The sequence below is a fragment of the Neolamprologus brichardi genome, chromosome 20 (assembly GCF_056152115.1).
Source record: "Neolamprologus brichardi isolate AB-2024 chromosome 20, ASM5615211v1, whole genome shotgun sequence".
In the NCBI taxonomy this organism is placed as follows: domain Eukaryota; kingdom Metazoa; phylum Chordata; class Actinopteri; order Cichliformes; family Cichlidae; genus Neolamprologus; species Neolamprologus brichardi.
The window spans coordinates 34929793-34950000 of record NC_142123.1 but is presented as its reverse complement, the minus strand read 5'-3'; the positions used below and the strand labels follow the sequence as shown (position 1 = coordinate 34950000).

The window sequence follows — 20208 nt, the reverse complement described above, 5'->3', positions numbered from 1 at the left end:
AGGAAGAGGAGGGAGGAAACCTGGAGGAGGAATAGAAACAAACACTTGCAGTAACGCTCCGGTTTGGTTAATGTTCAGTATAGTATAGACAGGAAGTGACACGCTGACTCTCTCAGCTGGGCGCCAGCGAGGCAGCTTCTTCTCAGCTCTGAGGTTTCATCAGGTAACCAACAGGTGAACAAGATCAGGGTGAAACGCAGTATCACTTTTAACCGTCCAATCACTGGACGGAAGGCGGGACAAATGCTAAACCAACCCACCGCCACGGCCTGCTCGTCTAACAGTTTCACTTCCTCACTAACAAAGTTACTAACAAAGTAACTACACATACTGCATTAAATCTAGGAAAAGTAACAAGTATGTTACCTAATTACTCACTGAAGAAAGTAACTAGACTATTTGTTACATTACTTTCTCATTACTCTGCAAAATGACCTGAAACTCATCGTCTCACAATCTACGGTGGCCCTGAGAGGTCAAACATACTGCAACTCAATGACAAGCTAACAGTACGTGGCTAATAGCAAACATGTTATTACAGGAATCATGTGATTAAAACACATTAGCTGCTCCCTCACACTGCAGATCAATCCTCTGCTTTTTATTCAGCACGTGTCAGTGCGACACCTTAACGTCTCCATCACGTCTCCATCACGTTAACGTCTCCATCACCTTAACGTCTCCATCACGTCTCCATCACGTTAACGTCTCCATCACCTTAACGTCTCCATCACGTCTCCATCACGTTCACGTCTCCATCACGTCTCCATCACCTTAACGTCTCCATCACGTCTCCATCACGTTCACGTCTCCATCACGTTCACGTCTCCATCACATTAATGTTTTGATTTGATTTTTTTGATTTTTGATTTTTTATTGATTAGCATTCAACAAAGCAAAAACAAACAAACAAACGAAAAAAAATGTCTCCATTACGTTAACGTGATGGAGACATTAACGTGTCAGTGCGAAACGTTAATACCTCCATCACGTTAACGTCTCCATCACGTTAATGTCTCCATCACGTTAATGTCTCCATCACGTTAACGTCTCCATCACGTTAACGTCTCCATCACGTTAACGTCTCCTCAAAAACACAGCTTTTGTGCTGTTTCTGTTTGCTGGTGTTTTGAGTTGCCGTGGATTTGTCCCTTCAGAGTCGGCGTATTAACAATATAAACCTGAGCCTACAGTCACACACAGAGCACTGAGATGAAAACCAGCCCAAAGCCACGGTGATAAAACATGAAACAGAGACTCTTCATCAGGTACCAACGGCTGCCGGGCTGGAGTCTGCATGCACTCGGCTTTAACGTCACTCGGGATTCTTTGTGTTTGTGCAGATGTTGGCAGCATAATGCAGATGTTTCTGTCCGTCTGCACTGAAGAACTTTTGTAATGCAAGTAACAGCATACTAGTAACTGTAATGTGATTTCAGTAACGTGTTGCACAAACACTGAGCAACCACAGCATCCCCATGAAAACCAAGATCAGGGGAGAGCACGCCATCAAACAGGGAGTCACGTTTCCGTCAGAGAGCGCCGAGCACGCAGTTACCAAATTGGTAAATCCAACGATGAATCGTCACGGACAGCACACACAGCTCTCTTCCACTCAGTTACTTTTATTCTAAGAGTAATCACACTACTGTAGTTTCTCAGCAGTAATTAAGTTTCCTCCTCCAGCTTCATCCCTCCTCCTCCTCCTCCCTTCATGTTTATGGTCTTCCACAGGTGAAGGATTGAGGCGCTGTGTGTCTGCGTGCACACTGATCGAGCCCCGTGTTTGTTGTAGTTTAGTGTGCGGAGGTAACGATGCTGTACATGTGGTGTAAGTTTAGACCGTTCTTCCCTCTGTCTCTAGGTTTGCTTTTCCTTCTTTTTATTAATGGTGTTGATGAAGGGACGCTTTCACATCCAAAGTCTTATTGTTCAGACGAGCAGTTTTCTAGCAGAACAATCAGTTTGTACCAATCAGACAAGTTTTATTTTGTAGGCTTTTATTTGTCACAGAAGTTTCCTGTTTGTTCGTGTCTGTAGATTGATTTTTGTAAAAACAAAAAACAAAGAAAAAAAGACGACGTTGAACCAAACGGGCTAAATTTCTTCACCACATCTCGAGTCTCGATCAGACACTCGTTGTGTGTCCACATGTATCGATGCGGCCGAGTCGACTCCTGACTGGTCTGAGCCAAACTGCAGATCCGTGAAAATCAGAGGTTTTATTTTCCCAAACACGTTTAAGTTGCTGTGTTCCTGTTTTCACATTGACCCCATCGCTGGGTTAAAAAAGCTTCTGAATGAGCTTCGGTGAAACCTGCAGACGCCTCGTTACCTGATTGGCTGACCAAACCTGGAGTCGGCACGTTTCCATCATCGAATAATGAAACCGATGTATGTAAGAAGAAAGCAGCCACATGGTGATAATAATGATGCATTATTTAATTTATTTTGATTTTCTGATCTTTGTAATGATTGATGAACTAGCCGCTGTGAGGAGGATGTAGACATCTTTGGATGTGAACCGTTCTGATGGCGAGGTGACAAATGGCAGACGTGCTGTACATAAACACAGAGGCGTAGAGGTTTGTGTTTGTAGCGTGGACGTTTGCCTGAAACGACTATCTGATGTACTGTTGTAAAATAAATGTTTCTGATGCTTCGGAGCCTCTTTGTCTGTGTTTAATCTACCACTGTAATCTGTAATCCACACATTGTATCAGAAGTCGTTACTTTATTCTCAGAGTATACTCTAGTTGGAAGAAAGAGGTAGGAAGCAGCCTTAGCCTTACTAACTGAAGGCTTTTCAGTGAGTTTTTAGGACTTCCTGATAATAATGAATTACAGTCGTCCAGCCTGGAAGTAATAAATGCATGAACTAGTTTTTCAGCGTCACTCTGAGACAGGATATTTCTAACTTTAGAGATGTTGCACAAATGGAAGAAAGCAGTCTTACATATTTGTTTAATATGTGCGTTGAAGGACATGTCCTGGTCAAAAATGACTCCAAGGTTCCTCACAGTGTTACTGGAGGCCAAGGTAATGCCATCCAGAGTAAGAATCTGGTTAGATACCATATTTCTAAGCTTTTCAGGGCCGAGTACAATGACCTCAGTTTTATCTGAATTAAGAAGCAGAAAGTTAGCGGCCATCCAGGTCTTTATGTCTTTAAGACATTCCTGCAGTTTAACTCATTGGTGTGTGTTATCTGGCTTCATGGACAGATAGAGCTGGGTGTCATCTGCATAGCAGTGAAAATGTATGCTATGTCTTCTAATGATGCTGCCTAAGGGAAGCATGTATAATGTAAACAGAATTGGTCCTAGCACTGAACCCTGTGGAACTCCATAATTAACCTCAGTGTGTGAAGAGGACTCTCCATTTACATGCACAAACTGGAGTCTATTAGATAGATATGATACAAACCACTGCAGTGCAATACCTGTAATACCTACAGCATGTTCTAATCGCTCTAATAGGATATTATGGTCGACAGTATCGAATGCTGCACTAAGGTCTAGAAGGACAAGCACAGAGATGAGTCCACTGTCAGCTATAATTAGCTAAGACTGCTGGGTCTAGAGATGCTTTTTGAGTAAAGGTTTAACTACAGCCAGCTTGAAGGCCTGTGGTACATAGCTGATTATTAGAGACAAGTTGATCATATTTAAGATTGAAGCATTAATTACGACCAGAGTCGTACGTAGTGATGAGGTAAAATTATTAACAAGATGATCGACCTTTGTTAGCGTTCAGGTAGCTGCTCTGCTCTGTGTTGGTACAGGGCATTGAAGATGATAACAGTGGGTGGATTATATTCTTAAACTTAGTTACAGCGCTTTCAGAAAGACATCTACTGTGATAACGTCTACTCTCCACTGCTCTAATCAATTTGTGGCTGGTCAAAACTAACAACTGACATGGGCCTTAACATCCACCAAGGCAGGAAGAAGTGCCTCAGCGAGCTGAGAAAGGGGCCTCGCATTGACACATACTTTTTAAGAAGTAAGTCAAATCAGACGATTGAAGTCCAGAGGCAGGAGAATCCCCACAGTCCTCAGGGCATCAGCACCCCGTTCGAAGTTCACTGTCGTACAGACCCTCCCATAGTCTTCAGATTGGACCTCAGTCAAATCCAGCCAGTAGCAGTTCCCAGTCTTGTGTACAGATGTAAGCCAGCTAGTGAGCTTCTCTGACTCACTGACTCGTATCATACTCCTTTCACAAAGTTTTACAGCCTCCCTCAGAGCATTGTCATTCCCAACGTGTAACACACGGACGATTCGTCACATTCGTTGGTATGTTACACACTGAACAATACAGATGCATGCTTCTCACCTGCAATGACAGCTGAGGTAAACAGCAGACTGCCAGCCTACACATGTACTGAAACACTGCTGGGTGGATCAGGTCCACAGTACAAATAAAAGTTATTTTATTCTTTATTTAGCGCTAATTGTTTATATTATTCTAATATGGTAAAATATATTTGTCCTACAGCGGCCACCATAGCTAGTTGGGTAGAAGACAGAACTCTGCTGACATCTAGTGGTGAGGTTTACCACGCTGTAGCTCAAGTATTGTAGAAGAAGAGTGTGGAGACAGTAAAGATACAGTGATGAGATTTAATTATTATAAACTGATCCTGTGTGAGGAATAAAGTGTAGTCTGGTTTAGAAGTGTGCAGTGCTGGGTTCCCTTTCGTAGAATAATATTATCAAGATGTGTCAGTACCAAAGTGGTCAGCAGGAGGTGCTGTTGTGTCAGACTGAGCAACAAAAAAACTAAAAACCCAAACTGCTGCGAGTGTTTCGCTGTTTCAGTCTCACAGGCTTACCGGCCGGGTGCTGAAACAAATGATTTTCACAGTAGCACACCTGAACTGCCCCGCCAACATGACCTCACTCCCAAAAAACAGAGAGCCCTTCAAAATAAAGGCCCACATAGGAAATGGTTAACTGTTGAGGATAAACGCTGTAATCTGACAGCCAAACACTTCAGACAGATATTGTAAACTTTTAGATAAAAGCTGTACTGATGTGTTGTTTTCCTCTGTGACCTGTTTGTGAAATACTGCTTCAGATCTAAAACTTTAAAAGGTCGAAGCAGAAAACCAGAGCTGAAGGATCAGGCTGAGCTTCGGTGATGGTGTAACTGAAGGAAACGCTGTTCAGCACAGCCAGGGCTTAATCTGTCCACATACCAGCCTCCTCATATGGAGAGTGTGTGTGTGTGTGTGTGAGAGGCTGAAACCTGACGCCCCCTCAGGTCAGCCCCCCTCCACACATTTCTGCAGATGGTGAGGAAGAACCAGCAGACTCAGAGAACAGGACAGAGTTCTGGTGAGGAAGACTTCTGGACTCTTTCTCGCGGGACACATTTGGAGTCTCTGAAGAGAAGAGCTCACGAACCGTCTGACCTCCGGCCGTCTCTGGGTGGGTGACCACCCGTCGAGTACTCGCAGCACCGACCGGACGACGGCAGAGGTAAAACATCCAGTGAGTCTTTGATAATCCATCTGAAGTATCAGGAGGACCACTTCCTGCTACTGTTTAGGAAACTGTGCATCACTTAGAGCAGAGTTTCCAAAGTGTGGGGCCCATCCCCTAGGGGGGGTATGAAAAGAAAAAATAAAATAACGCTTGGACACTGCTAGCATAATGGTTTTTGATGAGGCGCCCACACAAATGCAAAGCAGGAGATGAAGCATCGCTGAATATGTTTCCAAACCAACTTCATTCTGAGACAAAGACGAGAAAATATGGTGAAGCAAATCTTCCCTTTGGCTTCTCCTGCACAAGTGCAGAGGTAGGTCTCCCTGCAGGATTGGTTTTCCCTGCATTGGGAGCAGCGCTGGGCTGTTCAAATCACAGACAAACAGTATTTTTAGTTCACAAACACTTGTTGTAATGACTAACTACTCCTGACATGTTGGAGATGTTTGCTCTTTACACAGTAAAGTTACAGCGGGATACAAATAACATCAGGCTGATCCTGACACGATTTGTTCCCCCGGTTCAAATCACAGACAAACAGGATCCCACAGCTGTTTATGTGTTTAAACCCATTTTGCACAGTGAGGCATTTTTTGAAAAATGTATTGACAGCAATGTTGAATATTGTTACACAGAAAAAAACAACTACATGTAAAATAATCACAGCATGACGCCTCTGCCTTTGTAAACAGAGGGACAGTAACTGCCTGTAAAACCTGCAGACAGTCAGATTAACAGTATTTTGTCTCTATCTGTCATTCTGCAGTTCATCTCATGTAAACAATAACGTGGCCACAGCGTGACGTGAATAAAGGCACATACCTTTGACGTTGAGTGATGAACTCTGTATTCCTCGTCCACAGGAAAACGCAAAAAAAGAGTTTTAAAAAATCTCAGTTTTTGGTGATTGGAAACGTTTACATGTGGACGAAACAGCTGCATGTTCAAAAATACCCGTGTACGTGTGGACGCAACGTAAAAGAGTTAGCAGTTTATTTTCTTACCTGTAATTTATTTCAGTTTACTTGCATTTGCTTAATTGTTTACTAAATGTTTGAGGTGAAATAAACTGCAATGCAGCAAAATATGGGCGTGTGTGGTTGGAGGATGTGTTTGTGCGGGGGCGGGGGTGGGGGTGGGGGGGGGGGCTAGCGAAAAACATTTGGGAGCCACTGACTTAGAGAGTTCCTGAGTTTGACAGCCTGAACACCTGCGGCAGCTTGTTTCTTCTCTTTCTCGTGGCGCAGCTCTGTGGTCTCTCCATCATCACCTCCGCACTCGTCAGCCTCATTAAACTGAACCACAACTCAAACTGTGTGGAAGTGGGAGAGGAATGGGCTCTGAGTGTTTGTGTTGTGACCGTATGCGTGGAGCTGCAGACAAACACAGCATTTTGATTGGCTGCTTTTCCCTAAAGTCCGCACAGGTGACTGAGAGGTGCACAGGTGTGAACTTCAGAGCCGAAGGGGAAACCTGCAGTCTGAGCTCGTGTGTTCACAGGTGTCCCAAGGCGCGATACTAAATGAATTGCATTCAGTCTGATTCAGAGTCTCATCCGTCACCTTATAAAAACGAATCTGTCAGTGTAGTGAAGGCATCGCGCCTCTATTTTGAAAGGCACGCCAACACCAGTCCAAACAGTGTGAATAACACGACAGATGTTAACGATGGATGATTTTAAATGATAAAATCATCCCATGAATCACCACAGCAGCCAAACACTTGTCATTTTGCACAAACAGCCGTCGCACAGTCGGGGTTATGCAGCCATCTTGGATTTTCTTTCATCAGCAGGTTGATTAGAAGAGCAGATGTGCAGATGTTGAAATGTTCTCTCTTAGAAAAACTGCAGATTTAAGTTTCACATCTCCCGAGGCTACGTCCACCTTTTAACTACAGTCTGTGTGTCTGTGTGAGTCGCTGGTGCTGCTTCACAAACGTCACAGCTTTGCGTCTTTGCTGATGTGAAGTGAGTGTTTGTACTGCTTCTACCAGGAGGAGGCGCCCATGTCGCTGTCAGCTGACCTGAGCTGCCTGCAGGGCAGCAGAGGCGCCGAGCGCGAGGTGGCGCTGACCACGCTGGAGAAACAGCTGATCTGCCCCATCTGCCTGGAGATCTTCAACAAACCCGTCGTCATCCTGCCGTGCGAGCACAACCTGTGCAGGAAGTGTGCCAACGAGCTCTACCAGGTCTCACACACACACACACACACACACACGTGGTGTGTGGACAGATTAAGTGGATTATCTGTGGCTAAACTGGGACATGTGGATGTTTAACTGGTTTGCTCACGGAGGCACCACGAAGTCAGCTGTCATGAACACATCACTGTTATTGTTCTGTGTGTGTGTGTGTGTGTGTGTGTGTGTGTGTGTGTGTATTAATATGCACAGACACACACAAGTAACCAAGTAAAGATGGCCATAGTGATGTCACACAGGTTGGTGAGCGCTCGAAGCTCCTCCCTCATACAGAGGTTACCTGTCCATCACTGTGTAGCCCCGCCCTAAATCCTCCTCTCTGACTCTAACAGGACCATCGTTTCTAAAATGAACTTCCTTTTTGTTCACTCACACCTGAAACCATGAACCAATCAGGAAAGACTGATGTGGATGATGTTTCTGCAGAGAGCCGTGTCGTCATCAGTCCTCAGCCTCTGGTCCTCGATCTGCTCAGCAGCAGCTGAATCAGCCTCCTCCACACTCCCTGCTGCTCTGTCGGAGCATCAGTGTGCGTCTCTAACGCAGCAGGTTAACATGCAGCACTGCATCATTAGACGAGTCGGCGCTGATCAGCGTTTTCACTCTGACCAATCACAGCACAGTTTAATATCGTGTGAAGGAGAAACTGCAGCTCAATGAAGCTTTGCAACGATCCGCTCTGGAGCGTCGGGCTCAGCGTTCCCGGGAGCAGGAAGCAGTCTCTACCATCAAACAGCTCACTGACACTCTGACACTCCTTCATTCATCACGGAAGCTAATTCTGCAGATTTAACCATCGCCAGCGTTCGGCGGCACCGAGCACCGACTCAGCTGTGAGCTGAAAGCACAGCGAGCTCGGCTGGGAAGGAATGAAACTACAGGCTGCTTAAATCCGGACGACTGCTCTGTCTGTGTTTCATTAGTAAAGCTGAACAGAATCGAAAGAAGTCGCGGTCCATCAGGGGAGTGCAGACCCTGTGATCACAGTAAAGCAGTGAGGAAGGACACAGGTGGGAACAGGTCAGCTGACAACAACAACAGGAAGTAAAACCACAATAAGACAGACCGCCAAAGTAAAACTGGAGGTGCCCAAACACAGCTACCACAGCTGCAGCAGATACACAAAGATCACGCAGTGAGGATCATGTCTGTCACTTTGATGTTGTGTTGTGTGTCTTCGATGCTCCAGTAACAGATGTTGTGTGATGGGAGGCGCGGCCGCTGTTTGCAGCCCGGTTTGTGCGTCACCATGGCGTTTTGGTTTCTTGCTTCCTGTGTGCAGCCGTCTCTGTTCCACGCTCGGACCACCATGATGGTGAACAGCGGCCGTTTCCGCTGTCCGTCCTGCAGACAAGAAGTGGTGCTGGACCGCCACGGCGTCTACGGCCTTCAGCGAAACCTGCTGGTGGAGAACATCATCGACATCTACAAAGAGGAAGTCAACAGCACCAGGTTGAGACACAGCCAGGTGATGTCTGACGACAGGTGATTAAAGCAGAGACGTGGTGTTTAACCACTTCCTGTGTTCACCTCCAGGCCCCTCCCTCCGCCTTCACCTCCACCTCCTGCTCATTCGACATGCTCCGACCACGAGGGAGAAAAGGTGAACATCTACTGCCTCACCTGTCAGCTTCCCACCTGCTCGCTCTGCAAAGTCTTCGGGGCCCATCAGTCCTGTGAGGTGGCTCCTCTGAGCGCCATCTGCCAGCAGCAGAAGGTACTGCAGTTTCATGACCTGCTGCCTGCGTACGGGACTGACTGCTTATGTTGTTATTAGGCGCTTAAATAAATGATGTTTGTGTTTGTGTGACCTCATGCTGTCACTTCCTTCTGTCCTCCAGGACCAGCTGAGCGAGGGCGTCGCCTCTCTGAGGGCGTTCAGCGACAAAGTCCAGACTCTGATCAATGAGCTGGAGGAGACCTGCAGACACATAGAGGTGCGTGATGTCAGCGATAACCAATAAACAACAATAACAGTCATGTGATTGGCAGCTCACAGTATGAGAAACAGTCTGAGCTATGAGACGGTCACGGTTTGAGGATCCACACGCAGGGGTAGCAGTGGCGTGTTTCTGTTGGGGGGGGGGGGGGGGGCAGGTAGGGGCACAGATTTAATTGGCAGATAGTGTTAAAAAAATTCTACCAACCGTTCACCATAATTCAATAACTCTATAAACCTAATAACTAGGGATGCACCGATACCGATACTGGTATCGGGGCCGATACTGTAAAATGTGTGTGTACTCATACTCGTAAAAGTTAACCGATACCAACTTATTTCATTAATCAGAGGGTGGATTGTCATTTCTGTTGTAGTTTTTTAGATTGGCCACTAGGGGGCCTATTATTATTTTATTTATTATTTATTTTATAATAATTATTTTGTTTGTTTGTTTACAATATGGACACTCTGCAACAGAAGTGTTTATTTTTCACTTGAAATTTTTTTGTGGTCATTTTTATTAAGATTTTATTTTTTATCGGCAGAGAATAAAATAAAACTTGTCTTCCAATTCATTGCATTTGTGTGTGTGTGTGTGTGTGTGTGTGGTAGAAGTATCGTTTTTTGTACTCTGTATCGGCAAGTACTCAGATCCAAGTATCGGTATCGTATCGGTTTGAAAAAATTGGTATCGTTGCATCCCTACTAATAACCGAATTTGCTTTTAACTCTTATTAGAATGAGATTTAAAGGCTGTCAGTATTAATCTATAAAGTAAGATTGGAGGTTAAATACCACGTGGACGGTGTCGTACATGATGTTTCAAAGGGCACCACATCCTGGTTATCTGGTGGATCATGAACAGGTGCTGGGATAATATCAAAAGATTACATTTCATTAAATAAAAAAACATGTTATTTAAAACAGGATTTTGTTTTACTGTCCAATTTGCTTAATTATTTATTCCCAAATATTAGGATTTGTCCCGTATGGATCGGTTGAACACTTGACGATATAAACGTCCCTTCCTTGTTCTCTCACACACCTTCATTTGTAGACCTCACAGGTGACACTGATGACGCGGACATTGTTCTCTGCTTCTCGGTGTGTTTTAGCCTTATTAAGGAAGAAATTCTCAATATTTTGAGATCTTTTCATTCTTCCTGTTCTTTTATCTCTACTCGTTGGCCCTGAAGTAATAAAGCAACAACTTATGTCACAAACAACAACTTTCCTGATGACCTTGACTAGAAGTCAGGGATGTCAACTTCTGGCCCTCATGGACCCTATCCTGCACGTTTTACATGTTACCTATACCAACAAAGCCAATTCAAATCAAATAATCCCCAAATGATTCTTTAAATCAGCTGTTGAAGTATGGAAACATCTGGAACCAGGAGGACCAGAACTGCACATCCCTGCACTGAACATGGCACAGGGGTGATTTACTCTATTCATAACATGGAGCTGGCAGATAGAAATTAGCTGGACTGCACAGTGTAGTGTAAGTGCTGCCTCATGGTAAACTTTGGTATTGATGTATAAAGAACAACACTGGCTGATGATGAAGTACAGTCAGCTGGCATGGTGACACTGCCAGTATTAACCTGCAACCAAACCTGCAGCTCCATACAGCAATGTTACAACTTAGATTATATCTCATAACTCATAACTCTTGTGCTAGCTCCCCCAGCAGCCTACTGTCTGAAATATGCAACGGCTGCAATAATTCTTTAAGTGTTATTTTTTCTTTGGTTTACTAAACTCAACAAACTTAATATTACTTACCGGGACATTTATTCTCTCCTCATTTTCTTTCACCAAAAAATAGTTTCCTGCGGTGCCTCTTTGGTGCATGGCTCTCCTACCTTTGGTAACCTGATGCTCATAGTGCAGAAGCCGATGCTGCATTCACTTACACTCGGATCTCTGAGCCTCACTGTGAAAACATAATCGTACATTTGATATTTAATTGAATTTCATTGTTTTAGCTTCGGGGTGGCACCTGGGGTGGCCAGTCTGGTTGGGGAGGTGGCCTGTGCCCCCCCAGGCCACCCTGCTGGACACGCCACTGCTGAGTAGCGAGTTAACAATGAAGTTTATTTACAATCTCTTCACCGAGTGTATTTACAGGCTGTGCGGGGATAGTGCTATATACAAGACGTGACAGCAGACCTCCAGGAATCTGGGAAAGAGGAATCACACACACTCCTCTCCAACCTCTCTCTCCACTTTGTGACGCTCCTTCCACACACCGCTCGTGGAACAACGGGATGGTCCGAGGAATCTCGATACAAACAAATGCACGTTAATATTCTGCACGAGCACGAGAAACTTTGGCTTGAACTTGTTACTGACGGGAGTTTAACAACGACCCAGCGCCAAACAGCAGACCTCTCCCCTCTTCAGTACCGGCTGGTCCTGATGAGGTCCAGGTGTTTCCAGTACAGGGAGGCGTGGGCCGAGGGCGTGAACCCGCCATGATGTCCGCCCCGGCAGAGAAAGAGAGCGAACATAATGATCAGCTCCTCGCTGATCCCGCAGGTCGTGACAGAGACGTGTTTCAGATCGTTTCATGACACCTTTGCTCATCTCTTCACTTTGTCAACTCAGCAGATGGCCCCGCCCCTCCCTGAGCCGGTTCTGCCGGAGGTTTCTTCAAAAGGTTTTTCCTTCCCGCTGTCGCCAAAGTGCTGCTCACAGGGGGTCATATGATTGTTGGGTTTCTCTGTATGCACTACTACCTTACAATTTAAAGCACCTTGAGGCGACTGCTGTTGTTGCTCCTCAGACTGCAGCTGCAGAACATCTGCACAAAAGCTGCTCATTAACACATCACAACAGATCCAGTTATTAAGCATGTGATGAAGCAGAGTCTGCATGAAGAGGAAGAATGTCAAAGTGTCAGGAGTCCATGAACGAGCCTCGTGGTTGATCTGCGTCAGACCTGACTTCCTGTGTCGTTGCTCCTCAGGAGAACTGCAGCATTCAGAAACAGAGCGTGTGCGAGAAGTTCAACCACATGTTCTCCATCCTGGAGGAAAGACAGAAGGTCAGAGTTCAGCCCTCGTCCTCAGTGATGTCGAGACTTTAAATTATAAATGTGTGCCGTGCACGTAGGTTTCCTGTTTTATTTTGGTAGTCCCGTGTTGCTTGTGCTTTGTCTTCAGTCTGGCTTCCTCCCCTGTGGCTGCTGTGTGTCCCTGGTTACCCTCAGTGTGTCTGCATGACGAGTGAGCTTCCTGTTTGGACTTTGCACCAATAAAAGTACGTTTTTGTTTTTGAACGACCCAATCAGACGACTGCAACCTCACAAAGTCCTTCTTTTATTTGGTCGCCTCCATCACTGCTTCTGCTTCAGTTCCCTGACGTCACTCTGTAAACGATGTGAGCAGGAACTGATTTTAGCAGAAAGTCGCTGTCACCACGCAGAGACCCGCCTGCTGCTCTGTCGTGTCCTCGTCCGAGGGACGTAATCAGGATAACGTCCTTCGGATGAGGACACGTGTCCTCAAACACGTTGGAGCGTCTGCGGTGAACGTTCCTGCGTCTGCTGTCTGTGACAGGAAGCTCTGTATCACGTCTTGTTTGAACACGATGGTCACGCCTCATAGCGTTTGTGTTTACTGTGATCGAAGGCGATGACGCAGCGAATCAGCTCTGAGCAAGAGGAGAAGACGGGCCACGCGCGGGCGCTGGCGCGTTGCCATGATGACAGCATGGCAGCCAACAGCAGGCTGGCGGAGAGCGCCGCGAGCAGCATGGAAGAGCCCGACATGGCCGCCTTTGTTCAGGTGAGCGACTCCCGTTTCCTGTGTGCGGCGGTGACGAGTCTGACTCGGCTCATTTGTCTCCTCCTCCTCTTTCAGAGCTCAGCAGAGATGATCACCAAGTGAGTGACGGGAAATGTTCTTCACGCCTTCCTTCACTTCGTCAGCATTAACCAACCCTTCTTTTGCTTCCTATACCTCCTCGCCGTCCTCAGGGTGAAGGCGGCGAGTGCCTCGGGTCCGTCCAAGACGCTGAGACCAGGTTACGAGCGCCTGAGTCGTTACAGGTTTAACTTCAGCGAGCAGGAGAGGGCGCTGAAGAGCATCGACTTCATCAAAGGTTCGACTCATTTCCACCTCCCCAACCCGACACAGCTCTGCATGACACGAAGGCTACAGAAGCCATCTTTCCTGTTTAGCTCCTCCCACTTTAAAGAGCCTTTCCTCTGATTGGTTTAAATGCTGTGGGTGTGGCTTCTGTTTGGAGCACATTACTGCACAAAGAGCTGGTTACGGGTTGTTGTTGGAGTAACCTCACAGCAGCCGTGTTACCGGTCAGAGGAACCGCAGTGTGCGGCGCCATGTTGGCACCAACGCTCTGAGGATGCAGGAGGTCAGCTGTCATCACCTGCCCAGGTGCTTCCCTACGATCAGCGTAACACGGGTGTCTTCAGCTGCAGCGGGTTACCAAACTAATCAGGTTGTAGCGTTTTATCTCCACAATACAGACTCGTGCTTTAATTTAACGTCGAGGGCGAGGGGCGGCGCCTTCACGTGTAGGTGCAGCAGGCGCCAAGCTTGGTCCTGGAGGTCCTGACAGGAGGCAGAATAACTCAGAGTGAAGCTGCTGCAGAGCATCAGGAGCCGTCATAATGATGACGAGTATGAAGGACGAACTCGTGTGAGCAGTGTTCATTGGCTCTCAGCCGTTAGACGTGGGCGTGCACGTTAAAGGTCACTTCTATAAAACCCCGCCCATTTTTAAGTCTTTGTTCGTTTCTGTTCATGCTCAGATTTTCTGAAATCTTCTAAAATACAGAAAATGGAGAGAAAAGTCGTGGACTAGAAGAATGAAACAGGAAGTACATGATGAATAAATAAACATGTTTACATCACCGTTTTATTCGTGTTGCATTTACATCAGTTCGTCTCATTATTTCCTTTGTGATGTTGGCTCCTCCTCCCTCAGCATCATGGTTTTTGTGATATCTCTCCAGCCGTGAAGGATGTTCCTGAAGAACCAGAGCTGGACCCAGAGCCAAAAGAACCCAAAGATTCTTTGATCCAGAACACAGAACCAAACGGCGACCAGCAGGCGGCAGAGGAGGCTTCAGAGCAGGAGACTCCTGAGCTGGACTCGGGTCATGTCACGGAGGGAGAGGAGGAAGCAGCCGCCGATCTAGCTAAACAGGGCGGCGAGCGGCAGGAGGGAATGAGCACACAGCAGGTAGAGTATCACAGCTGCTTTAACGACGCTCACCTTTACACTTGATTGTAAACTAATTTCTCTAACATATAATCTGATGAAAGAGTCCATCAGTAGCCTCAGAGCTGAGGGTCGGTGTGAGACGCCATCATGAAGGTTGTCCAAATATGGTCACTTCCTGAAACAAAAACCAACATGGTGGCAATTGAAACGTTACCAATGAGGCTTCAAAATGCTACAAACCGTGAACAGCTGGACCTCACTGACCAATGGGCTTGAGTCTGTGTCCATCTTTTATATACAGGGTTTGCAGGAAATGCATGTTTTACTAAGAGAACATTTGCAGGTCTCCAAATCCATCGTGGAGGTGTAAACACAGCGAGCGACAGGTAACTGTCTTCACCTGTCAGTGTGAGGGGATGGATGAAGAGGAGGAGGAGGATGCTGACTTTTACCCCGGCTGGCTTGAGCCCATCAGCTCCTGGACGAACCCTGACGGAGGTCCACTGATGCATCAGCGAGGACGGGGTCACCTCACGCTGCTGGGGTCAAATCCAACTGCAGCCTCCACAGATCCTGGACTTCCTGCTCGCCTCCTCCTCGCTTTGTGAGCTTCTCCTTCTCAGCTTCCAGATCTCCTCCCACAAGGCTGCCTATCTGTCCTCCATGAGTCTCCATCTGCTCTCATATCTGCTCAAAAGATCCAGCAGAAGAACCTCAGAACGAGGAGGAGGAGGGCTGGGCGTACCTGTCCGAGGCCGCTGAGGAGCACCTGAACCAGGCCGAAGGAAAGGGAAGCAAAGGATGCTCGTCACTGGTGCCGGCTGAGTGAGCTCAGGGTGAGGCAGAGGAGGAGGATGAAGCTGTGAGGAAGGAGAAGCGTCACATGGAGAGCAGACACGGCGAGTTTGGAGCGTCGAAAGGAAGAGAGGACGACGAGAAGAAACCCAAAGGTCAAACGTCACCGTAGAGACGAGAGGTGCTGAAGACGCCCGTTCTCAGGTCAGTGTCATCCTTCGTCATCATCATGGACCAGGCTCTGCACGCTGCTCCCACCCACAGATATGGCTCCACCTCCACAGCTGCTTCTTCTTCTCTTTTTATTTGTTTTGTTTCTGCGAGCCGAGCGTGACGCCGGCGCCTGCAGCCGCCTGCCGCCGGCGCCTGCAGCCGCCTGCCGCCGGCGCCTGCAGCCCTCAGACATCAGGTTAAATATGGAAAAAGGAAAAATCAGAGCTTTAACCCTCCGTGTACGGGAGCAGGAGGGCAGCACAGCTACACCTGAATGAACGGGTGGAGACGTCCCACCTGAGCCGCTCAGCCGGCTCGTTAGAGTTAGGAAATAATCCACCGCCTCTCACCTCCATCCTCTTCCTCATCCCTCCTCCACCCTCCTCTCCACCTGCAGGCTGTCACACTGTTCTTCTACCTGCTCGCCCTCCTGGTCATCCTGCAGAGGGCGTGGGCTTACGTCGGCTGCTTTATTTGCACATAAACGCCACACGGAGCCGCACGAACATCACTGCCGCACAGCTCAGGTATGCTCACCTGCGGCATGCTTTTATTGTGAAAAGCATGTGACTCTGACTCAGAATACCTTTGTTTTAAAAGGATAAAAACAGCTTTTCTAGGTTTTTTTTGGTCACACTAAATTAAAGATGAATTAATCTTTACTTTTAGACGATCACTGATGCGTTTTATTATAAACATAATAATTCTGCTTCTTACAGAAACACTTTAAACTCACAGCGACTACAAATAAATGAAATCAGGTTACAGTTTTTGTTTTTAAAGCGAGCACTGGTTGTCTAAAAAAATCTATAATAATAAAATTATTTGAACTTTATTCTTTCTTATTTTACTTTTTTCTTACCCCCATACTACTATCACTGTTACCGCAGTACTTATACTATTAATACTATTACTGTGGTACTGACTGGAGCACAGCAGCGTGGGGGGGAAAGGCCAAAGAAACTTACAAAGAAACAAACTTGCAGACTGACGCTAAACTTTATTCTCTAATAAACACAAGGAGCGGAGACACAGCTCTGCTGACACCCTGTGGTCAGTCTGTGTAATGACAGTTTTAATTCTCTGTAGTATAAAAAAAGGAGCATTATCACTGTTTTATTCAGGCTTTATTAAAGCATAATTTTATTCTTCATGATAAACATTTACATTTATTAAATATGTAAATTTCTCTCCCACCACATGTCTGTCATTAATGTTGCTCTAACATTGAATTCATAATAATAATCTGAAACATGTCTTTGGGCCAGTTTGCTTCAGCTCTGCAGACACTTGATTCAATATAAAGAAAAACTGTTCATAATTATTTAAAAGTTCATTCATGCAGATTAAAATAATATAATGTAACATTCTGTGATCATGACATCAGAGCGAGAGGAAATAAAGACCAACCAAATCCAGCAGGAAGTCAGTTTGGAAATAGAAAGGTCAAAGGTCAAAGGTCAACATTTTGAACATCAGGACAGGATTTAAAATAGTTTGGAGCAAACAGGAAGTTTATCTCAGGTATGAGACACCAGGTGAGTTTCCAGGTGACGTCTTGGTCGTCTCTGCGTGTCTGCAGCCAAATCCGTTTTAACCATCTTTTAATCTGAAATCTTAATCTGCAGGATTCAGGAGACTCGTACTGCTCACGCTCACCTCCGCCTGCTGTCCCTCCAGGAGGGAGACCCACGGCCCTCGCATCGCTGCCTCCACCTCCTCCACTTCCTCCTCATCTGCCCAGTTTTTCTCCTGGCTGAGCCCCACCCACAACAAGAGTTAGGTGGTGGGTGGATGGTTGGGGGGGGTTCCTCTGAGAGATGTTTGGTTGTTTGGGCTCTTATTTTGAAATTACATTTTTGGGCTCGTTTTTGTAGAAAGTGTGACAGACGATCGCTGACCTGACAGGAAGTGAAAGCAGAGAAATAACGAGGTTCACAGGCCGAGGAGGCGTGACACATTTGTGTGCGTGTGAGTGTGTCGTGATGATGATGATGATGCTTCTCACATATTCATTGTTGATTTTTAAATAATAACTTTTCTGATTTAGTTTCATGACTGACTCATTCAGTCTTTGGACACTTTGAGTTTCTGCGTGTTTCTCAGTGTTAAAATGACAAATCAGTGATTCCTGAGATTTGGGACAAAACAGGTTTTAATTTTCTAAAAAGTATTTTTTGATTTTTCAAAATCATATTTACATATAATTGTTACACTATAAGTTTTGGCCGTCTTACCATGTTTTGATTTCCCAGGTGTAACATTTTTAATCATTTATGTTTTTGCTGGAGAAGTGCAACGTTTTAGTCAACACCATCAGACACAAAGAAATGCACAAATATATATTTTAAATTAAGTGTTTCAGCTATTTTGACTTTTAGCAGCTTCTCTGTTCTACTGTTTATGCACATTTTCAAACTAATTATACCAGGTTTAAAAGTAAGATTGTTTTGGCTTTTTGTTATTAGAGTTACAGTCGTACATAAGAAACAATCATATTTAGCAGCATGAAAATTACACATTTATTGAGAAAATTAACTATTTTTATTGGAAGATCATGAGGGATGATAAATGAAATTAAAACAAAAAACCTCACCATGGCATGTGTATCGAACAGGAAGTGGTAAAGGGGTCCTCAGAGTGTAAGCTGCCCACAATCATTCCTGATTTTTTTGTACTTTTTTAAAAATCTGATGGTGTTGACAAAAACTCTGGACACGATTTGAATCACTTAAAATATGCAAATAAATTCCAGTTGTACATTTTGATGTTATATAAGGTATTGACTTAAATACTTAGTGACGAGAGCCGTGATGTTTAATTTTACATTACTGTTCATTTTCTCTCTATTTTAATATCATCACACCTGCTTGTGGACGGTGGGTTTTTAGGGTACTGGTGATATTGAACCATTTAAAGTAAATATATTAGCATAACAAAACACAAAATCATACTTTTGTTGTGTAAACATTGCCTTGGTTTGTCTCTGAGTCAGCTGGGTTAACACTTGTATGCATATTTTAACCCCAAAATTGGGTTTTATCTGGCGGACATGTTTTGTCCCTTATCTCAAGAATCACTGAAATCCACGGACGTGGTGTTTGCGCGCGTGTCATGAGGGCGACGAGCGTCTCACAGTTTAAAAATCACATCGGTCAGATTTCTGAGGCTGGAGACGCTCTGCGTGCTGAGAAGAGCTGTTCTGCATTTCCATCCACAGACAAACACAAAGTGTCAAACCAAAGTATTTCAGCAGCATTTTGCAGCTGTGCTGAGGAGAAACCACTTCCTGTTTGGATGACTGCCCTTTAAAAATAAAAGCACTCCTGCCTTAAAGCGCCACATGAGAAATGAGACGGCGTGTTCAGTTAGTATGAATCAGAGCTCAGCAGACCTGTCAGACTCTCTGACGGTGTGTTTGTAGGTCAATGTGACGTTTTTGTGTTTCTGCTGCTGTAAAATGTGTCGTCATGATTTAAAAACACGTTGGTCTAAAGTAAAGCTGTGCTCCTGGAGTCCACGCAGAGGCCCACTCACAGCCGGGTTTCTGCCACAGCGAACAGTAATGCTAATTATTAAAACATTGTTTTCTGTGTGTTATTGTAGGTCTTACAATATAAAAGCACCTGAGGCATCTGTTGTTGTGATTTGTTGTTTCTGTAACAGGTAACCCACGAGCACGCACAAGCTCTGAAAAATATTAAAGTACAGCAATATTATTTTTAATTAAGATGCTAAATTACATTTATTTACACAAACATGCATTTGAGAGGTTGAATGTAGTGACTGCTCTCAGGCGTGCGAGGTGCTCGCTCAAGTTTGTGACTAAAGTCAGTAGTTCAGTTTGAAATTCATCGCTCCTGTTTAAAGAGGCCCGACTCACTATATTAAATATATATGAAATAAAAATGAATGTTTGTCTTTTCTTGTTGTTATGACAGGTGTGCAGTGAATCTGATAAGCACTGTACCTGTGTGCGTGTCATAGATAATCTCAGAACAGCTGAGTAACAAACCGAGAAGAAACATCTGCTTACTCTTCACGTGCAGAACATCTGTGCACTGTAATGTGGAGATGCAAGCCGCAGTTAGAACAGGCCTGGGCTGTACCTTCATGTTTGTACCACAGGACGGAGCAGTGAGTCAGGGTGACCTTTATTTAGCAGGTAAAGGCGTAGCAGCATCCGGAGGAAACACGGCTAAAATAAACGAATAAAATAAAAAACCTGCTGATGCAGTGTCGCCCCCTGCAGGTCAAAGTTTACAGTGGGTTGTTACAAAAAACACCTTTAACCAGAGTGATGACACACCTTAGTGTGATTGGTTCACTGTGTTTCTGCCAGTTTGGAAATGTAACGTGTAA

At 45.3% G+C, this 20208-nt stretch overlaps 2 protein-coding genes across 4 annotated transcripts in view; both read left to right on the top strand.

Moving 5' to 3' along the window:
• Positions 1-2666, top strand: part of dnajc5ab (DnaJ (Hsp40) homolog, subfamily C, member 5ab) — a 20637-nt gene extending 17971 nt beyond the window's left edge. Inside the window, exon 5 of the mRNA XM_087833634.1 lies at positions 1-2666. This exon is cut by the window's left edge and continues 298 nt beyond it. The gene's annotated coding sequence lies outside the window, so the exon portion shown is untranslated.
• Positions 2667-5299: 2633 nt separating this feature from the next.
• Positions 5300-19744, top strand: trim101 (tripartite motif containing 101). Of its 3 annotated transcripts, XM_087833967.1 has the most exons (12): positions 5300-5486; positions 7491-7685; positions 8980-9149; positions 9234-9414; positions 9539-9634; positions 12614-12691; positions 13278-13433; positions 13509-13531; positions 13625-13749; positions 14627-14856; positions 16244-16373; positions 17475-19744. In XM_087833967.1, exons 2-11 carry the CDS (start codon positions 7503-7505, stop codon positions 16328-16330), a joined length of 1329 nt encoding a protein of 442 aa, XP_087690093.1. In that variant the 5' UTR covers positions 5300-5486; positions 7491-7502; the 3' UTR covers positions 16331-16373; positions 17475-19744. The 3 variants fall into 3 exon arrangements, with proteins under 3 accessions (XP_087690093.1, XP_087690094.1, XP_087690092.1); XM_087833968.1 differs by lacking the exon at positions 12614-12691; XM_087833966.1 differs by having other exon boundaries at positions 13278-13531.
• Positions 19745-20208: the final 464 nt, after the last annotated feature.